The 26207-nt window shown below is 35.9% G+C and overlaps 1 protein-coding gene across 1 annotated transcript in view; it reads left to right on the top strand.

Annotated features, from left to right (window-relative positions):
- Positions 1-3753: 3753 nt before the first annotated feature.
- LOC103293904 (ankyrin repeat domain-containing protein 26-like) overlaps positions 3754-26207 on the top strand; it is a 36863-nt gene continuing 14409 nt past the window's right edge. The window contains exons 1-12 of the mRNA XM_054721802.1: positions 3754-3860; positions 3979-4149; positions 7940-8054; positions 8217-8390; positions 9102-9208; positions 12361-12411; positions 13486-13519; positions 13891-14032; positions 16762-16975; positions 18751-18934; positions 19815-19981; positions 23409-23520. Of these exons, the coding sequence (XP_054577777.1) occupies positions 3754-3860; positions 3979-4149; positions 7940-8054; positions 8217-8390; positions 9102-9208; positions 12361-12411; positions 13486-13519; positions 13891-14032; positions 16762-16975; positions 18751-18934; positions 19815-19981; positions 23409-23520 (1578 nt within the window). The remainder of the gene's footprint in view (positions 3861-3978; positions 4150-7939; positions 8055-8216; positions 8391-9101; positions 9209-12360; positions 12412-13485; positions 13520-13890; positions 14033-16761; positions 16976-18750; positions 18935-19814; positions 19982-23408; positions 23521-26207) is intronic.

Here is a 26207-nt window from a genome sequence, read left to right as displayed (position 1 = left end):
ATGTTTCCCTCTTTCTCCCATTTGTCAGCGTTTCTCTATCCCCTGTGAGAGTTTGTTTCCTTTCTCCCTGGACCCTGTGGCCTTTCCCTACCTTCTGTGAATGGGTGTCTTCCTCTCCCCTTACCCTGAGGCACCTCTTTTATTTTCTCTTCTGGCAGCTCCAAGCCCTCACCTATGCAGTCCTTCCCCATGGACCCTCTTTATTCCTAAATCTCCCTAAACCTGCCTGTATCATCCCTAAAACTCCTTTCACATAGATCCAGGAAACTTATTTACAGGATGCACCTTCTGAAATCAGTTGGTGGGCAGTTAGCAGTCTCTTTTATGGTGACATTTAGTGCTCACTGGGCATTATCCCTGTGGATAAAAAGGGGCCATATGCTAACCTGACAAGCTCAGGGAAGGCGGGCGTGGCGACCTTGAGAACTTAAGAGACCTAAAGTTACCACAAAGGATGGTTTGAAATTAAAACATTTTTAACGAAAAGCAGTTTATGGCAGGTAGTCATGTCCTAGGCTAGAATCTTCCCTGTTAAAGTCTATCTTTACCTTACCTGAGCCTGTCTATTGTCTTTTGCATCTACCAAAACATACCTCTGGGAATGTCAGGGTAACTCCCCTTTTTCCAGACCCCTCAGGGCACAACCAATGCAGCAGGGCAGAGACCATAAATCCTCTCATTGTTATGGTTATGATGTTACTTATTGACTGTTAACTATCCTATAGCCACCTATGTAAAAGAGGTGTGTGTCTATCGTTTTGTTTTATTTTTTACTCAATTCCCAGGGTTTCTCTCCTTTGCTTTCTCCCACCTCCCTAATCTATCACCAATGGATTTTATGTAACCCTCTTGCATCTTCTCTTTTGATTCTAATGTATAAAATAAGGTGCAAAACTCCCATTCTCTGGAATGTTATCTCAACCCCTTGAGATTTTGCTTCCCGGCAATGGTCGACAGCTTGGCTCAAATTCACAAAAATTCTCTATAGGTTTGAATGTTTCTTATGTTGATATCCTCATCATCCCTCCCCTCCAAAAATTGTTTGTTTGTTTTTTAGTTACTAAGAGCTTAGTGTCTATATTTGGTATTTATTTACACTCTATATAGTTTAGAGAAAAAAATAGATAAGTGCATTTGAAACCAACGGTCCTGATTTAACGTATGATTCTGATTTAACATGTAGCCCCAGTATTCGATTCAGTTTTTTTTTTTTCCACAGCATGTCCCATAAACCTGGGTCCTTTCCCTTATTAACTTCCAGAGGCAGTAACAAAGGATGCCCAGGTCCTGAGAATGGTCAGGTATGGGTTTTGTTAAGCTAAAGATAACATCATGCCCTAAGTTGTGTTTCAGCTTCTGAGCCCCGAAGCAGAAAGATCCCCTGGCCGCATCCCCATGAAACCAGACTGAGGGACAGGGAAGCTGGCCTCCAGACCTGAAATCATGATTTACTGTCTTTCCCTCACGCTTGACCAATCAGTTTCACCCACGACTCCAAATCTCGTCCTCCTGCTGATTTTATGAGTCTGCTCTACGAAGCCTCTCGTCTGTAAATCATCAGCGAGCTGGTATTTTGGAGCTGGAGCCCATTCTCCTGATTGGCACCATCCTAATAAGTTAATTATTTTCTCCACTGCAAACTCCTGCTTGTACGTTTCTTTCGGTCTGTGTGTGCAAGCGGATAAACTCTTGTTCAGCTGGGTAACACATTCAGTTCTGATTAAGAGGTTTAAAGAATTAGAACGAAGTGACGAATCTAAATACTAAATAAAAGAAGACCCAAAAGAAGTAATCAATGAGCTTATAAGAAATGCAATTTGTCCTCCTCCTCCTCTTGCTTTTTCAATTGCCTGAAGAATATGCTATATATATATAAGGGCGACTTTGTTGTGAAGAGTTGATTTGTGTTTGTTTTTGTAAGAAGAGCACTGGTAGAGGGGGAGGTGTTATTGGAAAATTGTTGTACAAGGTCAGTAAAAACCTTTCAATGTGAATCTTTTTTTTTTTTTTTGTAGGAACTATCTTTATTATCTCCATTTTACAGATGAAAGAACTGAGGTTCAGAGAGATGAAGTTATTCATCCAAAGTCACCCAGAGGCTTGTCTGAGGGAGTCCCAGTTCAGGGCTCTTTTCTCTGCTATGCTGCCTCTTAGAGGTAAGGTGCTACTTTTTAGTAAGACTAATCTCAAATAATAATAAAAGAGGCTACTATTTATTGAACAGTTGGTTTGTTCTAAGCGCTTTAACATGTCTTTTTTTTCCCCCCACAACAATCCTATGAGTTAAGTGATATTATTATTATCCCATCTTAAAGATGAGAATATTAAGGCACAGAGAGGTTGAGACACCTGCTTAAAGTAACACAGCAAGTAGTAGAGCCAGTTTTCAAACCCAGGTTGTCTGCCCCAGAGCCCGAATGCTTATCCACGCTGCAGGTTAACAGGACTGAGTAGTGTGCAGGCCCCAGGCTTAGCACATTCTGTTGGTTTTCTTTTCAGATCAATCTTATGAGGTAGGTGATATCAATGTGAATCTTAATGTTCCAAAATACTTCATAAGACCTGGCAAAGTGGCATCTAGTGAATCATTCAGTTTTAGAATTTAGCAACACTGTGATGACGAAAAAAATTCTGAGGTGTTCTAAATTAAAAGTGCAGCAGTCGAAGAGTGAGGGAAAGAACGGACAGCTTGTTGATAGCTGCGGACCCGCTATGACAAGACTGCCGACATTCCTGTATATCTGTTGAATTTTGGATTAATGTCCAGGTGGATATCTCTGAGATTATTCAAAAGAGAGAATAGCCAGGCACCATATAACCCAGGTGCCTCTGTCACCTGGCTGTAGGCCCTCTAGGCTGTTGAAACCTTGTGTATTATTTTTCCATGTTAGTTACAGGAAAAACACAAAAGGAAGAGGGCTAGAATAGCAAAAATTGACCAGAGTTAGCCTAAGCCAAGATGGCACTGAACCTGACCTCCAGGAGACCCCAAATCTCATTATACCCTGATTGTAACCCTTAGCATGCTAACTGACACACCCACCTGCACCCTGACATATCTGACTCAGTTCAGGGAAGAAAAGGGGTGGTGTCCCCTGTATTTTCTGGGGAGCTGTCTCCTATACTCTCTCTCTTGAAATTTTCAAATACCGAAAGGGTTCCCTAAGACCAAGAGATAACCCTCTTTCACAAGTGAGATGGAAAGAAAGGTAAAAAAGGACATTGCAATCTTTCTGGTTTTTCCACTGATTCTGTCGCTGCAGACTTGCCATTGAAACTGGTCCCACTTGTCTTATAGTCATGATTGACTTTGCTCCCAGGTTTCCCTGGCTGATCCAGATTGCTGAGTTTTCCTGTTAATTTACACTTGGATTTGAAAGTTACAGTGCTTTGTTTGTTTGTTTAGATACATATGCTTGCATGCTCAGCCACCATTCCGATTATGAGCACCCTGTACTGGCAGCTGGGCCTCCTGGATTTAGTCACCGGCAGCAGTCCCCCCACACTGGAAAACCTATGGGGGCTCACACTGTAGCCCAGACCTTTGCAGGAGAGTTACCCTTTGAGCATCTTTGTTGTTTTTGTTTGTTTGGATAGCAGGTGTTAGCTGGAACCATTCTAAGCTGTTAGAGAGGTTCAAAGAATGCTGCCGAAGACCAGACTTTCCTTTCTTCTTTGTTACCAGATGGGTCCCCCAGGTTCCCCTTTAGATAGAGCATCTTTGGGCACCTCGGCCTGTGGGCATCTGTGCGCATGCTCAGCGAGGGCAGCAGTTGGACAGCGGCGCTTGGTGACTCTGGTTCTGGACCCAGAGGTTCTAAACCGTTGAACGGTCCTTCTGAAGGGTTGTGGCCCAGGCGGTTGGCTTGTCTTGAGAGAGAGTGTTGGGTTCCGGAGGCGCGGAAAGCGGAGGGGACCAAGCTCTCTGCCCTGAAGAGGATACTCACCTTTGACAGGAGGCCGAGGTGTTGTCTTTAGGCTACGGGAGGAGCAGCGCGGGAGACCTGGAGACGGAGGGCCCGGGGACCTCATCCAAAACAAAGACCTGGGCAAGATGCACAAGGCCGCCAGCGTGGGCGACGCAGCAAAAGTGGAGGAGATGCTGTTGCTCCAGAAACATGGCGTGGATGACAGAGACAAGATGAGCAGGTAATTGGGCCTGCGAGGCCCGCGGCCTTGGGTCAGCCCGGAGGAGGCGCTCACCTGGGAGAAGCGCTCACCTGCCGGCTCAGGGCTCAGCAGAGGGTGGGGAGGGCGGGGGTCGCAGCCCTCCTGTCCACCAGGAGCTGGGCTGTTGTCCCTCCCGGCCGGCCCGCGGCCTGCGGTGGGGACCTTAGGTTGGGTCTAGCCCTCAGGCCAACTTTAGGAGCAGCAAAAAAAAAAAAAAAAGCTTTAGGGCCCACTCATAATTCCCCTGATAGAGCACTCTATTGACAATTGTAAAGCGATGTAACTAAATATCAAAATAGAAACGAAATTAAGTATGTATACAGCATTTTATTTTTGATGTTCACTTTTTAGACCATAATGTTATGTACTGTAGAAAAGTGCATAATGAGAGAAATAATTCCCATCATAGGTCAACTTCTGGGCTAAAAGTTCTTTGGATAAAATCTGATAACCATTGTACGCCTATATTCTGTGTGGAGGAAACTCCGAAGTAACTGAAGTGGGAAGCTGGCTGTGGTCCTGATTAGGAAGACTCACTTTCTCAGAATGTGTGCTCTTCCCTTGTTTATCAGTTTTACAAACCAATTAAATATAGTTTAAAAGTTTTTGAGTTACACAGGTTATCTTTTATTGTTGTGATGAAATGAAGAACATTTTTGTAGACATCAACATGTGCTATAATTTTCCACAAATTATTTGTTTATTAACAGCTGAAAAGATAGTAAATGATTGGAACAGAATTGAAAATGACCAAACACCCAAATATATGGAAGATTTTAGAACTTGACACTGGTGATATGTCATGTTTGTAGGAAAGGGTGAATTGCGTACAAATGGTAGAGAAATAACCTGTTAAATATTTGGAGAAAACTAGCTAGATTTCTATCTCCCCCCGAAAAGTTCCAGATTGAATGTTTTGAATATACGAAATGAGAAAAGTGCCAGAAGAAAACACAAATGCCTATTTTCACATTTTTTATGTTGATTGAGCAATATAAAAAAAACCTCTGTCTGTTAGAAAATAATATTAAGAAAATGTACTTGTAAAATATGTAATATATAGATATGTATATCAGAGAAAAAATATGACTTCTTTTACAGAGAAGTCTTTGAAATCAACAAGAGAAAGTGGAAAGTGGAAAGAGTACTTTTTGCTTATCTAGAAGTGACCAATAGACAAAGGAAAAAATATTTAGTGGCCCTGGTAAGAAAAGGAATTTAAATTAAAAAAGGAGTGAAATAATGTTTTCCATCCATAAAGTTTGTGAAGATGACCAACAATGGTCCTTATACAGCTGCTTAAAGTTTAAGTTGCATTTTACTTTGGAAATAGGCAATTTGGTGCTAAATAAATATGTTCCCTGTACCCAATGATTCCATTGATACTAAAATATGTTTATAAAATAATGAGATAAATTATATACACTTTGTTTTTCTCAGCACTGCTTCAAGTAGCAATGAATTAAGAATAAATGAGTTTGGTTATACATACACACTATGTATATTATACTATGATCTTATATTAGCTGAACATATGTGTAAAATGTGATGTTTATTTCTGAGCATTTGTATTATAAGTGAAATTTTCTTAAAACAAAAACAAAAAATGATTTCTGCCCTGGCCCCTGTGGCTCAGTTGGGTGGAGCTTTGTCCCATGCACCAAAGGGCCGTGGGTTTGATTCCTGGTCAGGCACATACCCAGGTTTCAAGTTCAATACTCAGTTGGGGTGTGTGTGGGAGGCAACAGATTGATGTTTCTCTCTCACTTCAGTGTTCTCTCTCACATCAATGTTTCTTTCTCTCCCTCTCTCTTCTTCTCTCCCTCTAAAACCAATAAAAACATATCCTCAAGTGAAGATAACAAAATAATAATAAGGCACTATTGCAGTGCAAGAAAAAAATGTAATTTCTACAATGAACATGGATAGGAATTCTAGCAAATGTAATATTATTATGAGTGAAATAATCCTGGGGAAGAGAAGTAATATGAATCTTGCACAGATAAAAATAATTTATCAATTTCTGTTTTTGAGGGTTGGTATCTTCTGTTAACTTTTAGCTTCTTCAGAAGTAAAGGGAATCTTTTTATCTGTGCCTGTAAAGTGTATGTATAAATCTAATCATATACATATGATTTTTACTTTATATAGCTTTCTTACATGTAATATTTAAACTATTATAGATTAATCATTGTAATTGTGTGCTTGTGAAAATAAAAATCAAAAATAGGAAATATAAGTGATTATTATTATTGAAGAAGTATCACTCTGCTTTATAAAATTTTTCTTTAAAAAATACTGAACTCTCCCACTATGTTTACCCATTCTTTCAATCCATTTGTACATGAAATATAACCTGAATATCTATTATGTAGCAGACATATTCTACTCAGGATCCTTTCAATCTGTCTTTAAGGCCTCTTTCATCCTTAAAATCTTCATGTTGCACCCTGACCGGTTTGGCTCAGTGATAGAGCATTGGCCTGCTGACTGAAGTGTCCCAGGTTCAATTCCAGTCAAGGGCATGTACTTTGGTTGCAGGCACATCCCCAGTAGAGGGTGTGCAGGAGGCAGCTGGTCGATGTGTCTCTCTCATCGATGTTTCTAACTCTATCTCTCTCCCTTCTTCTCTGTAAAAAAAAATCAATAAAATATATTTAAAAAAATATCTTCATTTGCCCAGAGTGAACAAAATGAGAAATTTAGAGTGGAAGTATTAGGACCTAATCAAAGTTGAAGCTTTTTCTCCTTCCCTTCAACTAAAAATATTTCTGAAGTTAGGAAATAGTCAAAGCTAATCTTTACCTGTCCTTTTGAAAATTATAATAGTATTAAATACTAATATTGATCATTGGAAATATTTGATTCCCATACAATCCATAAATCTAAATATTAAACAAAATGAGCCATCCCTATTCTTTTGAATCCTGAGTTTTCTTTGACTTAAAATTTCTTGAAAATCAAAGAATTACTTTAAAAAAATGCTTGTTTTGCTCTCTCAGTCCTCTTTCCCCCTTTTTCCTCAAAGACTCTTAGAACTAAAATTTATTTACATATCAACCGTATGGCTAGAACTGCAAGAGGTCTGTTGTATACCATGGATGGTATGATGCCCAGTATTTTATGTACCAATAAGAATTTAAAAAAATGCTGCCAATTATAGTTGTAAGACATTCTGAATTATAAATTGCATTCCAATGTCAGAGATGTAAAAGAGAGAGAGAATAAGCACCTTAGAATTATGGAAATACCATGTTCTTGTGATCCTTAAGACATATCCACAAAGTAGATATGATATCATTTTGCTTAATTGAAATGTTGTCTTTGTAAGGTCATAGTAATAGTAATAATGGTAATATTATCTAATAATTATTGAGCTTTATGTGTGGTAGGAACTGTAATAAACTTTGCTTAGCTTGTTATTTAAACAAACGATGGTATTCTATGTGATCACTACTATTTTTATCCTCGTTTTGTTGATGAGGAAATTGGGGCACAGGAAGGCCAAGTGATAGCTAATGCAAAAAAGAGTTACAATAGGATCAGACCCATGTCGAGTTGAATTCCCAGGTCACGCTTTCTCTCTTCAAATTGGCTTCTCCTTCATTAATGTGGTGAGTAACGAGAACTAATAAATATTGTACGGTCTACAGAAGAAAACTAATATTTGTTCTGAAGGCATAGGGATACATGTTTACAATTGCATGAATAATTGAATGCTTTGAGTTAGTGCATTCTTAGTTCCTAAAGAGTCCTCTCACTTTCATAGGACTGCTTTACATTTGGCCTGTGCCAATGGCCATCCAGAGGTGGTGACTCTCCTAGTAGGCAGGAAATGCCTGTTGAACCTCTGTGACAACGAAAACAAGACAGCGCTGGTGAAGGTATGTAGTAGCCAACTATGTCGACACGAGATGGATTTGATTTCATTGTTTAGAATGAAAAAGAGTTTATCTCCCTTAACTATAAGTAATTGGGGAAGCTTGTGGAATGCTTAATTTGAATTCCTAGAATTTACAATCTATTTCTTGGCATAATATTGTCAGGCTGTACAGTGCCAGCAAGAAGAATGTGCAGCTCTTCTGCTAGACCATGGTGCTGATCCAGATGTAATGGACATCGATGGCAACACTGCTCTCCACTATGCTGTCCTTGGTCAAAATATGGCTATAGTGGAAAAGCTGATTTCATGCATGGCGAATATTGAAGTGAAAAACAAGGTATAGATCAAATAAGTTTATTTATAAAATATTTGAGATACATCTTTACTTTAGCCACAGGCATTTTCTTTCTCACATACATATACTGACTGCAATATATCAGGCCCCATCACTATGGAAACAACTCCAAAGCCAAATCAGGGAGGGTTGGAGAAATGCGATATTCATGAAAAGCTCTCTCTGCCAGCTACCCTTCCACCCCAGAAGGAAGGATTTCTTATTGGTGCTTGTGAGTGGGTGGTAAGCTCAGAGCCCACAAAGGACTGAAGGCCTAGGGGAGTGAAGTGATGCTGGGGACTGGCTGCTATGCAGGCTGGGGCTTAGGAAATGGGTGCTGCTGGGGATGGGTGGGAGGAGGAGACCTGGTACCCAGCAGGGGGAGCTGGGTGAGTGCAAGTGGGAACAGGAAGCAGCATCCACAGGTGCTAAAATAATGCCAGTATACCACAACAAATACTAGGTCAGGAACAAATATTCTTGGAACCTCTACTATAAATGTTTGAAGTCAATTTTGGAGAATGATGTTGCAGTTGATCTGTTGAAGAGGGAGAGGAGGGCATTTTAAAGAAAAGGAGCAGTCGGCAACAGATTTTTATTTACTTTCTATATTATATGTTTAAGTTCAGAGGATCTTTTATTATAAAAGTTTTAAAATTCAGTGTGGATATATGTAATTTTATAAATTGTAAATTGTTTTTTGCTGCTTTGCAGGATGACCTCACACCACTTTCACTTGCTAAAAGTGAAAACAAAGAACAAATGGTGGAATTGTTGTTAAGTAGAAGTGCAAGTATGCATGCGGTTGATCAGATGGACAGGTAGACTTGTTTGTCTTTTTTTTAACTTTAGTATTGTTCTAGAGTGTTAACAATCATTAAACTCAGAAAAATTAAGTTAATTAGAAGAGGATTAATTTATAATTATATAGTGAAACATTAATACATCATCCGTTAGAAAAGCAATTATTCTTACTGGTCAGCTGGAAGAACAGTATACTTCAAGATTCATATTCATTATGATATTGACTATGCTATTTGCATAACTCTGTACTTGCTGTTGATTCTAACTGGAAAGCTTTTCCCTCAGATATCCTCATGCACACTTTTTTCATTCCTTTAGTTCTTTACTTAAAAGCCACTTTTGGGCCAGCCTAATATTTTGCTCTCCCCTCCCCCACAACATATCAAAATTGTATTTCTTTGCTTTAGTTTTTCTCTTCTAACATTCTGTATATTTTGTCTATCTAGTTTATTGTTATTGTGTGTTTACTTCACTCTCATGACTAGGATTTTTGTCTGTTCACTGCCATACAGCCTCAGTGCTTAGAAAGGTCCTGGGATACAGTACTGCACAAATATTTACTGAGTGAATGGAGTGAGTTTGACTTATTGTATTGTTTTAAAACTTATGCTAATTTTAACTTAAGCAATAAACAAGTTTGATGTGGAATCATTCTGACAATTTTACTTGTCAATTATGTGCATTTTAAATATTATTTTGGCCTTTTGAAATAAGCTCTGTTTTTCCTATGAGTGTTTTTCCATTTAGGGACTAAAGCCAAATATGGTGGATACTCACCATTTTATAATTGATATTTATAGTAGTTTTAATTATGGTAAAATGGATCAAAGAAATAGCAAGCTTCATATATTAAGAAATAGAAAATGGAACAGTGGTAAATTATTCTAGGACTTTAACAAATGTGAGCCCTCAATATATGAAATAAAAAGACGAAGTTGGAATATTTTGCTCACTATAATAACAGAGCTATGATGGGCAGGCATACTCTTTTCTAAGAGAAGCCTGCTCTTCTTATATATGGTTTTTGGAGAGGTTGGATTTAAAGACTAGTAGACTTTCAGAGGCCTAAGTGGGTTGACATCATCTGAAGCAGCATGATTAATTAGGTGAGATGGGTTTTGATTGGCTGGCACTCTGAGGCATGTTTTTTCAAATAAGATTGTCTCTGATTGGCTTTCTTTCAGAAGGAAGCAGCTGACATTGCTTGATTGATGATTGAGGTTCATGATCACTGATTAAACACATTTAAAATTGGTTCTGTTGGCTTCTTTTCCCCCATAGCTACTTGTTAATCGTTTTCTAAATTTGAGACAATTTTAACCAAATATTTTCTGTTTAAAAGTTGCCTTCAATCAACTATGTTCAAAATGAAAACTATTTTATATTCTATAATTAGAGACTTATTTTTGAGGATTGGGTCAAGAGGAATTAATAATTGCTCTCAGGAAGATTCCTCTTTCTCTTTAGATGCAGTGTTAACCAGAATAATTTTTTGCATAACTATATTTTAAAAAATAATTTAGTATTGTTTTTGTTTTTGGTACTCTTAGAGGCTCAGGCTCAACTCCTATAATAACCTCTCAGGGGAAAGTTAAGTCTTTTTTATACATTTTTGAAGGCATATAATAATAATATTCTTATGAATGCATTTACTCTTTCTCCTTTTCTGTTGGTAAATCTAGCTTTTTATATTAAGATTAAATTATACAAAATACATCAAACAATTTTATTCTCAAAGAAAAATCATGACTAATTGGATCAGTGCCACTTTTGAGCTATGTTTATTTTTTTAAATTTCTAAATATTTTCCAACTTTGCTAAGATGTAGTTGACATATAACATTGTATATGTTGAAGGTCTACTGTGTGCTCATTTGATACACTTTTATGCTGTTAAATGATTACCACAGAAGCATTTGTTTACATTTCCATCACCTCACATAATTACTGCCATTTCTTTTTTGTGGTGAGAACATTTACATCTACTCTCATAACAAGTTTCAAATATGTAATACAGTATTGTTAACTATAATCACCAAGTGTACTTCAAGTGAATTATAGCAGTTTAAGTGAAATAGATCAAGATGGAAAATGGTGAAATCTTTACTTTTTTTTATCTCTCGGTAATGGAATATTAGCATTGATTACTTTTACTGGAAATAAAATAGCATAATGTAGTATACAGGCCAAGGCAAGATATGTAATTCTCAACTATATTGAATGATGTTGAAAGGTTAATATAAGGACAAGTGACTGACAAAGAGCATTTTTAATAAATAAATAGCTTCCATGGAAGCCAGACTGTAACAAAGAAGTGTAAACAGCTTCTTAGAGAATTTTTACTGGGAAAGGCAATAGAAAAATGGATGATGATGGAAGACAAATGTGAGTTCAAGGGAGTTTTCTTTCTTTTCTTAGTTTAAGATGGGAACTTTACAGTATGGTTGTGTATTGCTGGAAAAGATCCAGTAGAGAAGGATATATTTATTGAATTTAAGTTTATTTGCATTTTCAAGTTTTAGCTATCCTATCTAATAAAAGAGTAATATGCAAATTGACCATCACATCAAGACACAAGATGGCTGCCCCCACGTGGTCAAAGATGGCTGCCCCCATGTGGACACAAGATGGCTGCCACAAGATGGCCACCACAAGATGGCCTGCAGGGGAGGGCAGTAGTGGGAAGTTAGGGGTGACCAGGCCAGCAGAGGAAGGCAGTTGGGGGTGACAAGGCCGGCAGAGGAGGGCAGTTGGGGGGAGAACCAAGCCTGCAGTGGAGGACAGTTGCGGGGGACCAGGCCTGCAGGGGAGGGCATTTGGGAGCCAGCAGTCCTGGATTGTGAGAGGGATGTCCGACCACCCATTTAGGCCCGATCTCAGTGGGATCGGGCCTAAACGGGTGGATGGACATCCCTTAAGGGGTCCCAGATTGGAGAGGGTGCAGGCTGGGCTGAGGGACACCATGTCCTCCATGTATGAATTTCATGCACCTGGCCTCTAGTTGGTTATATTACATTATACTTTAAAGATTAAACTATCATGTACTGAATATGCAGATAATTACTTAAAAGTTATACTCTCCTAAACAGACTTTAAAAATTATATAATAACAAATATGCCAACATGGAGACCATACTGAATTGAATTTAATCATTCCTTAATAATTCTAGATATTACAGTGTTTTTGACAGTATCGTCATAAATTGCTATGATTTTGTCAGGTACCCTAAAGTATTAGGTTATATTAACTTAATAGTTTTATAGATTCTGGGGAAAAGGGGAAGATTTTATTTATGTGCAATAGAAAAGTAAGCTGGTAACAATCTATCACAGATTTTTACTTTTAGATTATAAATTTCTAAAGTATAAAAACCATGCTTTCTTTTTCAAAGGTGTCATTGACACATACTGTGAGCTCAATAAGTATATGTCCAATGCATAAATAAACAGTCAAATAGTTGAATGAATGCCTATTGATGAATTTATTTAGAAAAAGCAAATCTCTATTGAAAGCATCTTTCTAATATTGCCAGGTATAAAGTTTTTATTTTTTAAAAATATGTGTAATTTTCAGAAATTATTATTTATACTAGAAATGGAATAATACTAATATAAATTTATTTGCTATCAGAGTATTTAAAAAACTTAAAATAAATATTACTTTTAAGACATATTGTGAAACAAATGTTTTGAAGCATGATTTCCTGGGTTTAGATTCTGGACAGCTGTATGGGCTTAGGCAAGTTATTTAGCCTTTTTTTTTGTGGCTCATTTTCTTGCTTTGTAAAATCTGAAAATAGTGCCTTCCTCCCAGAATTTGTGTGAGTATTTAAAAGCCCTTAATATCTGTAAAGTGCTTATAATAATACACAATACTTGCATAGTAAGTCCTCAGAAAATAATTATAATGGCTATTAAAAAAGGATTTCCTTTATTTTAGGACTTAAGTCATACTTTCCAAACAGTTCTTAGTGCTGGTAAAAGTTTGTTTTCATTGAAAAATACAAAAAACAAAACAAACAAAAACCTGGTGTATTAATTTTTCCTAACAAATAATGCAAATGATAAACAAGCTTTTCCTTTTTCTTTGTCAGCTTGACCTAAATTTAAAACTTTGTTTTAATATTATTAGTAATATATTTTATTTGTCCCATAATGTTATTTATTTTTTAATTTTCCTTATAGAAAATTAATTATAAATGCAGAAATTTTATATAAGAAACAATAGCTTTAGATAGTCTTTGTATTTTAAGTATTTAATGTTTGCCTGAAAAGAATTGCTTGATTTTTTTTAGATCTTCAAAGGAAATATCTCACGAAGAGTGCAAGGTATTGTAAAAAATATATTACCAAAAATATTATCTGTAGTAAAAAATACATTAGAAAAGATATAGTGAAAAAAATAGGAATCTCCTTTTGTTGTAGAGACATTTTAATTAAAAAAGTAATTTGGAGAAATTAAAAAATAAATAAATAAATAAATAAATAAAGAAGTCTAAATCTTTCAAAAAAAAAAGAAAGAAAAAGTAATTTGGAAAACAGTAGTTATTCATAAAAGTACTTTTTTGATAAAAGTCAATTCTTTTAAGTATAGCTATGATTTTGCTTTTATGAAAAGGTGGATATTGATCACCTCTGTATACTTAGTGTATATTAAAATATTTGGGGCCATTTTGAAAAACAGTATTCTTTACTTTTAGGTCAAAGAGAAAATGAACTCCATGGATGACCTTGATTGCTTAACTCAGTCATCTGAAGCAATTTCAGAGCTTTGCCTGTCACCTTACCCCAATTATGAGAATTTCATGTTGCTAATTAAACAACTTCGTAAGGATTGTAAAGGTAGCACCATTATATAAATATAAAGCCTTTTTATATAAACTGTGATAATATATGGTACCTTGTCTAGTTGTGCACCACAGAGAATGTATTATTGAGCTATTTATCCCGGAAATATGCTTCATATTAAAATAAAATGAGAGCGATTGTATGCACTCAGCCAAAGAGCTATAATGATTTCTACTGACTTTTCTCAGTGAGAATAGCGACATCTAGCATGTTTCTTGACCCTGCTTGTCTCTGACACCTTCACCCAAGGCTTCGAAGAGTTCCCTCCTAGAATACTGGAATAAACTCAGAGCTGTTTTTTCTACTATTTCACTTTCTGGAATCTTGGTCTACATTGCAACCATAATTATTATATATTTTAAACAGTTGGATCTCATCATGTTTAAAACTCAGCTATTACTTCTCTTTACTCCATGGGTATTGGAGAGAATGGTGGTGTTCAAGTCTACTATACGCTGGATGATTTTCTGGCTACTCGTTCTGTCACTTACTGTTTGAAATCTCAGACCTTCATTGTGAATTTGCCTATTTCTCTTTGAAGTTCTATCAATTATTGCTTCATGTATTTCGAAGCTGCTATTAGGTTGCATGATCATTTAGGATTGCTTTGCTGCTTATTAACTTAAAATTATGCAGTGACCTTGCTAATTGCTGATACTATATTTTACTCGGAAATCTGTTCGGTATTAATACAGCCACTGTAGCTAAGCTTTCTTTTGTCAGGTGTTAGTGTTGTATATCTTATTTCTTTGCTTCTAAAAAAATTGTCTTTACTTTTTAAAAATAGGTTTTTATTGATTTTAGAGAGGAAGGAGGAGGGAGAGAGAGGTAGAAACATCAATGATGAGAATCATTGATTGGCTGCCTGCTGCATGCCCCCTACTTGGGATAGATCCTGCAACCTGGGCATGTGCACTGAACAGGAATCAAACCATGACCTTCTTTTAAAGTTCATTTCTTACAGGTGGCATATAGTTGTGTCTTGCTTTTTTATCCAGTTGGACAATTTGTCCTTTACTTGAGGTTTTTATACCATTTTCATTTGATGTGATTATTATTAGTTGTTTTGAATCTGTCATCATGCTGTTAGATTTCTCTTTGTCCCATCTACTTTGTTCCCTTATGTTTTTGTCTTGTTTTAGATTAATCAAGTTATTTTTATGATTTAGTTGCATTTTTTGGCTTTTAGTTTTAACTGTTTTTGCTATATTAGTGTTTGCTTCAGGGTTGGTTAAAGGTAAATGACTTTAAGTTATAACAGTGCACCTTGAAGTAATATTATATCATATCATATATAATTTAACAAATTTACAGTAGTTTACTTTCATTTCTTCTCTCCTAGAAGATCCTTCCTAGATCTGTGGGATTATAGTTTCATTAAGTTGTAGAAAGTTTATGGCCATTGTTTCTTCAAATATTTGTTTTTCCTTTCTGCTTCTTCAGGAATTTATATATTAGCCATTTGAAGTTTTCTCTCAAGTCACTGATGTCCAATTTACTAATTTCTTTATTTTGTGATGTCTAATATGCATGTATTTCTATTGAGTGTATTTTTTATGTCTGACATAATGTATCTCTATAAGTGCTATTTGGTTTAAAAAAATAACTTTCATGCCTCTAGGTATCTTTTTGAGCTTTATTTTGGGATATGGTTGAGTTACTTATAAATAGTTTGATCCTCTTCAGTCTTGCTCTTATGATTTGTTAGGTTAATCCAGAGCAGTGCTTGCAGAGGGCTAATTCCCCCCACTACTGAGGCAAGACTTTTCTGCCTACTCTGTTCATTGTCCTGTGAGTTCTGAGGTTTTACAGCCTGGCTAATGGGAATAGACAGTATTCCTGGTGCTAGGTGAGCACCAGGCACTGTTTCCCTCTCCTCTTTTCAAATGTGTTTTCCCCTGGTCTCCTCCCGGGTATGCACTCACTGCTAATTACTCAGCTGAATACCGTCTGTAGATCTCCAGGGTTCTTTTTCTCTTCTTCCCCCTCCTCTCCAGTTTTCCATCCTGTGATCTCTATCTGGCTTGGTTTCACCAGACCCCCAGAGTTCTCAACTAACTCAAAGAGTCTGGTGGACTCTAGCTCAGTTCTTTCTCTGTGTTGTGGCCTGGAAATTCTCTCAAGGGAGTGAACTGGGATACACATTAGACCAACTTCATTTGTTTCAGGAATCATTGTCCTTCATTGCCTGAAGTACGTTGTCTTGAAAATATGTTTTTAATGTTTTTGTCTATTTTGTTATTGCTTGTTTCAGGTAGGAAGGAAATCATAACCTGTTACTCTCTCTTGCTAGAAGCAGATTTTAATAGAATTTTGTTTGGCACATGCAGATGGTCTAGAATGCTCTCCTTCTTCCTTTGTCTAATTGCTTCCTGCTCATTCTGTGTTTGACATTGTAGCCATCTCTTCTTCAGGGAAATCTTCCCTGGACCTAGTGTTGATCGAGTTCTGTTATGTGACCATATAACTGTTTTTTTATAGTACCCATCTGAATTTATAATTATCATTTTATTTGTCTTGCTCCTCTACAAAACTTTAAGCCAAATTAGAGCCAGGTGTCTTATCTGTTTTATCTACAGAGCTTAGTGTAATGTCTTCCACACTATAGGTACTCAATATATGTTTGTTCAATGTGTGAATGTGTGTGAGAATGTATAGTCCTCTTTATACACAAAAAATTACTCATATATTTCATTTGTATCTTTGTTTTCTCTTTGATGCAGATTCAGATAACTTATATAAAATCCAGAATGCAGTTCTTTCATATGAAAGATCAATAGAACTTGGGAAAAATCAATGTGAATTACTTACAGAAAAAGTGAAAACAATGGAAAATAGGGTTAGTGGACTATACAAGAAGCTATCAGAAGCAAGAGCAACAAAATCACAGTTAGAGCATCAAAAAGTGGAATTAGAAGGAAAACTCTGCAGTTTGAGGTATTGAACAACTTGGTTGTAAAGAAATATTTGAATATTCTTATTCTACAGATATGCAGAAGTTTTATAATTGCTAAGACATTTGGGGATTTTATAGGGAAGAACACTTCTTTAGTATTGTGGAGTATACAATTCTTGGAAATAATTTACCAAGTTATTAACAGTGCATACTTCTAGTAATGTTAATGTAAATTCTTTCAAATCATCATTTGAATGATTATATAGCAGTCCACCATATGAAAATTTTATTTATTTAACAAATTGAATTTTGGTTGTTTTTCATTCTGTATTATATTTAAGGGTTTCAGGAATGTTTTTTATATAAATCTGTTCCTACATTTCTGATTATATATTCTGAATTAATTATTTTCTTTTTTAAATTACAATTTACATTCAATATTATTTTGTATTAGTTGCAGCTGTATAGCATAGTGGTTCCAGGATCATACACTTTACAAAGTGTTCTTCCTGATATTTTCAGTACCCATCTGGCACCATACATCGTCATTACAATATTATTGACTATATTTCTTCTGCTGTACTTTATGAATAAATTATTTGACAGAGTATTATTTGATTAAAGTATGAGAACTTTTTGAAAAGGCCTTTAATCTATATTTCTGAATTGTTCTCAAGAAAGTTCATATTAATCTAAATTCCCACCAATAGAATATGAAATAGCCATTTTTTTCAAGACGGAAATTAAAAAAAAAAATTTGCAGCTTTAATCTTATAGGATGAAAAGTAAAACAGAAAGTGGTAACTGATTAGTTTATTCAGCATCTTTGTTATGGATAAAATTAATTCCAAGGTCTGTCTTTATTATTGACTTATTGGGGTAACATTGAATAATAAAATTATATAGGTTTCCAGTGAACAATTCTATAACACATCAACCATATAGTGTATGTTCACCACCCCAAGTTTTTTTCCATCACTATTTATTTCCCCTATACATAAATATGTGTCTATGAGGGTTTGTTTTTTGCTTAATCCCTTTGCCTTTTTCACCAAGCCCTCCAACTCCCCTTCCCTCTGACAACCGTCAGTCTGTTTTCTATCTATGAATCTGTTTCTATTTTGTTATTAGTTTATTTTGTTCATTAGATTCCACATATGAGTGAAATTCCCTCTGCAAAGGATTTTCAAGTGACTTATAAAATAGATAATGAACAAAATAAGTTGAAGTGTTACAAAAGAAGAAACATAAAAAAGTCTAGGGTAACAGATATTGGACTCCTTAGACTAGTCCTGGATTACAGTGTCAATGGATATGTCTTGTGTAAAGACATCTGCAGATGCTGACTTACACTGTAAATTATTTTTAGGAGTACCTGTAATATTTGTGAAGGTAAAACTTTATTTCTAGTAAATTTATAAACTCATTTATAAATAACAATTTCTCTTTCTAATTAGTAACTAAATCATCTGTCCTAATGGAGGAATAAATAGGACTGTGGAAAAAAGGAAAATTTCAACTCTAACTTCACTGAATAATTTCCTAAAATTCCTTTCCAACAATATTTACCAGAGTTACTATTAAGTAAATTTACTTAAGTAGCAGCATGTATTTTTCATTGCTGCCTTTCAGGTATAGAGATTGAAGTGAGAAATTAAAAAAAAAAAAGAGAGAGAGAGAGACCTAGAAAGGAAAAAAAAAATGAAGAACATAAAACTTTTTATAAGGATAATAAACCAACATATGTAGAAGATCATAAAATGAACTCTTTGTTTTCTAACCAAATGAATTTTAAGATAAGTGTATTTAACTGCAGATTTACCTTAAAAGAAGAAAAAGAGAAAAGACAAAAAGCTGATCAATTATATGAAAAGTATAGGGAACAGTTAATAAAAAAAGAAGAGCAATATATTAAAGAGACTGAAATAAACAGAGAACTTGAAACCACTCTTAGAACACTAGAGATGGAATTGCAGATTGTGAGGAAGAATTTAAGTCAGGTAAATTTACCTTTGGTAAAAAATTTTATTTTGAACAGTATTTCATCAATATTTATAACATGCCTTTGATTTAATATACATTGCTAGGTTTAAAGCAAACCAAAAATGTAAACGCATTCAAAATATGAACTGTGACATTTATAACTATTCTTGGCATCTAGTAGATGCTCTGTATACATTTTCTAAATGAAACAATAGAAAATAAATTGACATTACCATTAACATAAATGTTAATTTTTTCTTTTAATTTTATTTAATAGATATTTTTTATTGTTGATATTATTACAGATGTCTCCCATTAATCCCTCTTTTATCCCCCTCCTCCCAGCCCCTTCCCCTTCTCCCCATCAGGTCTTCACCAACCTATTGCTCGTGTCCATGAGCTATGCATATAAGTATATAAGTTCTTTGGTTTATTTCTTCCCATATTCTAAACCCCACATCAAGGTATATCAGTCTGTTCCATGCCTCCACGTTTTGGGTCTTATTTTAATGGTCAATTCATTTTGTTCATTAGATTCTACAAATGAGTTAAATAATGTGATATTTATCTTTCTCAGATTGGTTTATTTCACTTAGCATAATATTCTCCAGGTCCATCCATGATGGAAAATTTTTTAATGCTAATATAGAAGCTAAATTGCCTTGAGACTGTGATGAAACTATTCAAATTTTTATAAAGAAATTTTATTTCACAATACTGTATTTGTGCTCAAAGAATAAATTTAGCTATCACTTAAATTACAATTTGAGTTTTTCATGGAAAATGAAGATTCTTGTGCCTACTTTCTTTAACAGTTTTTACTAAGGTTTTGTTCTTAAACTTTGGACTTTTTTTTTATTGATATGACATAAAAAACTAAATGAAATGTATCTCTAGGTTGTAGGAGAGCGAAATGACATTCTGAGGCAACTTTCTCAAGAACAGAGTGCCAGAAAATTACAAGATGAAAATCTGGCCGAGCTCCTTTGCAAACAAAGGGAGTTAGAAAAAACTAATAAGGAAGTGAATTCTGAGGTATTTTATTTCGTCATTTTCAAATGCCTGTGTGTATGTATTTGTGTGTGTATATATTTAAAAAACAGTACTGTACATATGAAAAGTATAGAGGATTTTAAAATCACATCTATATATGTGTATATATAGAAGTGGCATTTTGGATCCATTGGATAAATTGATATTGTTAATTCAAATCCATTTGTCTCCAACAGTTAAGTAGTGACATTCACAATGGCCTCATCCAAAGTGAAGGCTTTTAATATTTTCCATGGGAATCAATGTACTTTCCATGATCTCAAAAGTATTGCTACTAACAGCAGATGTTCCAGTTTGGGGTAGTGATTTCATTTCCTTGATATATTAATAGAGGTTAATTTCTTTTTTCACTGATGGTAAGGAAGAAAGTATGGCCTGTTCAGAGATCAGATTTTAGACTAGAGGCCCGGTGCACGAAATTTGTGCACAGAGGGGAGATTCTCTCAACTCAGCCTGCACCCACTCTAATTGGGGACCCCTTGCAGGATGTCCGACTGCCATTCAGTCAGACATCCCTCTCACAATCTGGGACCACTGACTCCTAACTGCTCACCTGCCTGCCTGCCTGATCACCCCTAACTGCCCTCTCCTGCAGGCCTGATGTTACCCCCAACTGCCCTCCTCTGCTGGCCAATTTGGTTCTGATTGGTTGGTTCCTATGACAGCATCAAAAGCTTCACCTCCTAGGCAGCCATTGGCTCCCCACAGCACCCAGATTTGGTTCTCATTGTTTGGTTCCTATGCCAGTCAGAGTCAAAAGCTCTGCCTCCTAGGCAGCCATTGGTTCCCCACAGCACTCAACTTTGGTTCTGATTGGTCGGTCCCTATCAGAAAGAGGGAGAGAAAGAGAGAGGTAAGTACACTGATCAACAACTTCCATTGAGGCTGCCGATCAGATCCTGACTCACTTTCTGGGTCTCAGCCACCTGAGCAGTCAGTGTTGGGTCGCCAGTCAACATCAAAAGCTCCGCCTCCTAGACAGCCATTGGCTCCCCATAGCACCCACCTTTGGTTCTGATTGGTTGGTTCCTATGCCAGTCAGCATAAAAAGCTCCTCCTCCTAGGCAGCCATTGGTTCCCCACAGCACCCACCTTTGGGTCTCATTGGTCAGTTCCTATGCTAGTCAGCATCTCCAGGCCTATCTCTGGGCCTGATCAAAGAAGTGGGGCTTAACAGCAGCCCCCACGGAGGCCGGGAGAGAAAGAAAAGCCTGGCTGCTGGCGAAGATCAGAAAGAAAGAGGGAGAGAAAGAGAGAGGTAAGTACACTGATCAACAACTTCCATTGAGGCTGCCGATCAGATCCTGACTCACTTTCTGGGTCTCAGCCACCTGAGCAGTCAGTGTTGGGTTGCCAGGCTGCAGCTGGGCAACCCAGTGCTGACTTCCCGATGGTCTGTGTTTGGTCGCAGGCTCTGCCCCTTCCCAAGCCCCAGGCTTTATGCTTGGGAAGCCCCCCCCCCCCACCCCCCCCACCCCCCACCCCACCCCTCCAATCACAGGCTCGACCCCTCGGATGGCCGGCTGGGAGTGACCTGGGTGCTGAGGAGGTTCCTGGGACCCAGGTATGTATGCAAATTAACCTCCATCTTTGTAGGGTTAATTTGCATACTCACTCTGATTGGCTGTAGCTGTATTAGAGGACGGTCAATTTACATGTTTCTCTATTATTAGGTAAGATGTCATTCTTCTACTTTTGAGAAAAGTAACAGTTTGTTCTAAGTAGTATCCCATTTTAATATAAGGAGCTTAAAAGACAATAATTTGCCATAATATATACTTAGTGGTAACTTATTGATAAATATTTTATTCCTAATATTTTCCCATTTCACATTTATTACTACTTTAAACATCATGAAAAGAAGATAAAAGTTATTGCAGTAACAAATAGTCTCATGATTTTCTAAGAAGAGCTCTATAAATTTTATCTTGGTCATCATTTGTTTTTTGAAACACAAGACTCTTTTTGTGTTTATATACTCACACTGGAGAAGTAGTTGTGGATTGGTGCAAGAACATGAATTGTGGAGTCAGAAGACCTGTGGGAAATCCTAAAATTATTTATCTTTTTAACCACTCCATTTCAGATTGTGAAAACTGAAAGAGTTCATTGATGTATATAGAAGTGCTAGACAATGCTTAGATTACCATTTATTAGTAGATTTAGTTTTTATAACTGACTCTGAAAATATTAGAAAAGTAGAATATCTCTGGAATATTCTCAGGAAAAAAGAATAGGAAAGTTAATCTATCCTAATATAAACAGAGTTAATACTCTTACTGTGGAATAGCTATATATTCAGATGGTAAACTCAATTTTTAAGTATATTTAGAGTGAATATTTTATTTAATGCATTCTGGTTTTGGGATGATTCAGAGAAAGGCCCTTTCAATTCTGAAACTCAAAAATTCACTTGTGACTTTTTTACTTTCAAGAATTCATCATCTTATATTAAATTTTTGAACTTTTGGGAATTTATGCTTACACAAAGTTAGAGGTTTAGATCCAACTTTATTTTTTCAGAAGAATATCCACTTATTGAAAGTCTTATTATATAAACATATATATTATTATTTAATTCTAGAGGATACCATGATATGCCATTTCATTGAGTGCCAGCTACAAGTTTTGTTGGTTTTTTAACTTAGGTTTCTTTTCATTTGTTTTTAACTTTTATTTTAAAACTTTTTTCGATTACAGTATATTTTCAATATTATTTTGTATTAGTTTCAGGTGTACAGATAGTGGTTAAACAATCATAAACTTTACAAATTGTCCCCCTTCCCACCAATATTCCCAGTATGCACCGGGCACCACACATAATTATGACGATATTATTGACTATATTTCATATGCTGTATTTTACCTCCCCATGACTATATTGTAACTACAATCTGTCCTTCTCAATACCTTCACCTTTTTCACCCAGTGCACCAACCCCACTTTCCTCTGGCCACCATCAGTGTGTTCTCTGTATCTATGAGACTGCTTCTCTGTGTGTGTGTGTGTGTGTGTGTGTATCTATGTGTGTGTGTGTGTGTGTGTGTGTGTGTTTGTGTGTTTGGGGGGGGAGGGTTCTTTTATGTTGTTCTTTATATTTCACATATAAATGAAGTCACATGGTATTTGTCTTTCTCTGCCTAATTTCAATTAGCATAATACCTTCTATGTCTATTCATGTTGCTGCAAATTGTATTATTTCATTCTTTTTTATGGCTGAGTAATATACAATTTTATCCACTTGTCTATTGATGGGCACTTGAGCTGCTGCCATAGCTTGGCTATTGTAAATAGCACTGCAATGAATATAGGGGTGGATATGTTCTTTAAAATCTGTGTTTTGAGTTTCTTTGACTATATAGCCAGAAGTGAAATTTCTGGGTCATAAGGCAATTCCATTTTTAATTCTTTCTTTAACCTCCATTTTGTTTTTCATAGTGGCTGCACCAATTTTCATTCCCATCAACATTGCATGAGGGTTCCATTTTCTCCACATCCTCACCAACACTTGCTGTGTGTTGATTTATTGATGATAGCCATTCTGACAAATGTGAGGTGATATCTCATTGTGGTTTTAATTTGCATTTTTCTGATGATTAGTGATGTTGAGCACCTTTGCCATCTGTATGTCCTCTTTGCAGAAGTGTCTATTCATGTACTCTGCTCATTTTTAAATTAGATCTTTTGGTGTTGAGTAATATCACTTCTTTACAAACTTTGGATATTAACCCTTTATCAGATGTATAATTGCTGAATATTATCTCCCATTTAGTAGGCTGTCTCTTCATTTTGTTGATGGTTTCCTTTGTTGTGCAAGAACTTTTTAGTGTGATGTAATATCATTTATTTTTTTCTTTTGCTTCTCTTCCCTGGGGAGATATATAAATTACAAACACAAATATAATGTTTTTAGGGTATTAATTTTCATGGGCAGCTCTCGCTTGTATTTTCATTATAATTAATTTGTTACAATTTTATTATCTTTATAATGCACTTATTTTTTAAACTCTGTCTTTCATTCTGCCATTTGTATTGTATGTATTTTATAATATTTATCCTTAGGAAAGTTGAGACTTATGCATAATTCCTCATATTTTTCCTACTAAGTCATATTTTTTAGTGATATCACCATTACCATGATGAGGCAACTAGACAAAACCATGTTTAATGGAATATTTTAGAAAGTTACCTTATTTTTTAACCTTCACTTTTGTGAATGGATATAAAATCTGTATATATTTCATGGATTTTAGAATAACTTGCATGTGAAGGTCATTATACAAACCCCTCGAAGTAAATATTTCCTTCATTTTATCTTAATTTTGAAAATATTATCAAAGCATGGAAATATTCAGATTATTATGATATGTACACCCACCATAGAGAATTAAGAAAATTATCAAGATGTACCATTGGATTAAAAAACTCTATTGACATATAATTCACATCGTATAATTTGCCATTTTAAAATGAACATTTCAGTATCTTAGTGTATTCAGAGATGTGCAGCTACCACATCAATCAATTATAGAACATTTTCATCACCCCCAAGAGAAACTCCACCTCTCTTAGCTGTCACTCTCAGCTTCTAATCTCCCCCTGTCTGAGGCAATATCCAATCTACTTTCTGTCTCTATAGATTTGCCTATTCTGGATATTTTATATAAATGGAATTACACAATATGACTGGCTTCTTTCATGTAACATTACGTTTCAAGTTTCAACCATATTATAGAGTAATGCTTCATTGTGTGGCTAAACTACTTAACCATTAATCAGTTGATGGAACTGTGCTGTTTTCACTTTTTAGCTATTGCTAATTCTGCCATGAACATTAGTGTACAAGTCATCATGTGAACATATGTTTCTGTTTTCCTGCCATTGGATTTAGTTAGGCTGATTTCAGCATCTCTCAGCCTTTACTCATGCTGTCCATTCTGTCTTTTCAGTTTCTACTCCTCTTGCCTAATCCTTCATCTAGTTGGACCTGGCTCCCAATCTCTCCTTCTTCATGATGTGTTCTCTTACTGTTCTAACTCTCCATTGATCTCATTCTTTTCAACACTTGTCAATTCTTCTTTGCAGAACAATTTAGTCCTTAATTTTACATTGTTTTATTTTTTCATGACAGATAATCTTGTCTTTCTAAGTATAAATTTGTCTATGGGGTATATTATTTGCTATGATGGTACCTATCTTTATATTAATTGAAAATGTTGTAGCTTATCTATTGTTAGGATAAAATTAAATGCCTATACCACATCAATACTTTTTCTTGGAGACATTGATATACTTAAGCTCTTAATCTCAATATATTTTAAGCAATTAAATATAAATATAATAGAGAATTGTTTAATCAGAAGCTCACTTTTTTTTAACCCTCATTTTAAGGAAAAAAAAAAAAAAAGAAATCAGCCTTCTTTTATTATGCAGCCAGAACTGGGATTTATAGATTTATAGCACTTTTCCAAAAGTAAAGCTCTGGGAATGGCTTTTTTGATATGTCATAGCACATCACCTTAATCTACTCATCAGAATACTTGCTAAAGTAGTCCATCATAAACAGTTGCTGGGAATGAATAGATTTGGGAACTTTGCTTTAGCAATAGAGTCCATTATATCCATGTCAGTGGCTTTACCCTACTTGTCAGGTCATGTAAGTGAGGTACTCAGTCCCAGAGGTGCTGTTTGCATTGTAGCTCGTGATGATTGCCCACTGAGTAGTACAGAGAGGACATAAGTTATACATTGTTATAAGCAGAAAAGTACTGTTGGCTAGTGGAATTGGTAATAAGTTTTTGAAGTACTGGGAATATGTTCTGGGCTTTATGTTCTCCATTTGCTGCCATTGTCAATAGTATAAAGAATGATTTCAGTGTAACTTATATAAGATTTAACTGATTGGCACCCTTGTTGAAAAGCACTTGGTCATAAATGTGAGGGTTAATTTTTGGATTCTCCCTTCTAATTCATTGATCTATATGTCTGTCCTTATGCCAGTAATGAAATTTTATGAGACCTCTTTCCCAGTCATCTTGCATATTACAAGTTGTTTTATGTAATAACTAGTGGCTCGGTGCATGAAATTCGTGCACGGGTGCAGGGGGGTGTCCCTCAGCCAAGCCTGCACCCTCTCCAATCTGGGACCCCTCGAAGGATGTCCTACTGCTGGTTTACAGGGAACAGGCCTAAACTGGCAGTTGGACATCCCTCTTGCAATCCGGGACTGCTGGCTCC

The sequence above is a fragment of the Eptesicus fuscus genome, chromosome 2 (assembly GCF_027574615.1).
Source record: "Eptesicus fuscus isolate TK198812 chromosome 2, DD_ASM_mEF_20220401, whole genome shotgun sequence".
Taxonomy (NCBI): domain Eukaryota; kingdom Metazoa; phylum Chordata; class Mammalia; order Chiroptera; family Vespertilionidae; genus Eptesicus; species Eptesicus fuscus.
The sequence above is the reverse complement of the archived record's forward strand: the minus strand, read 5'-3'. Positions and strand labels throughout refer to the sequence as shown.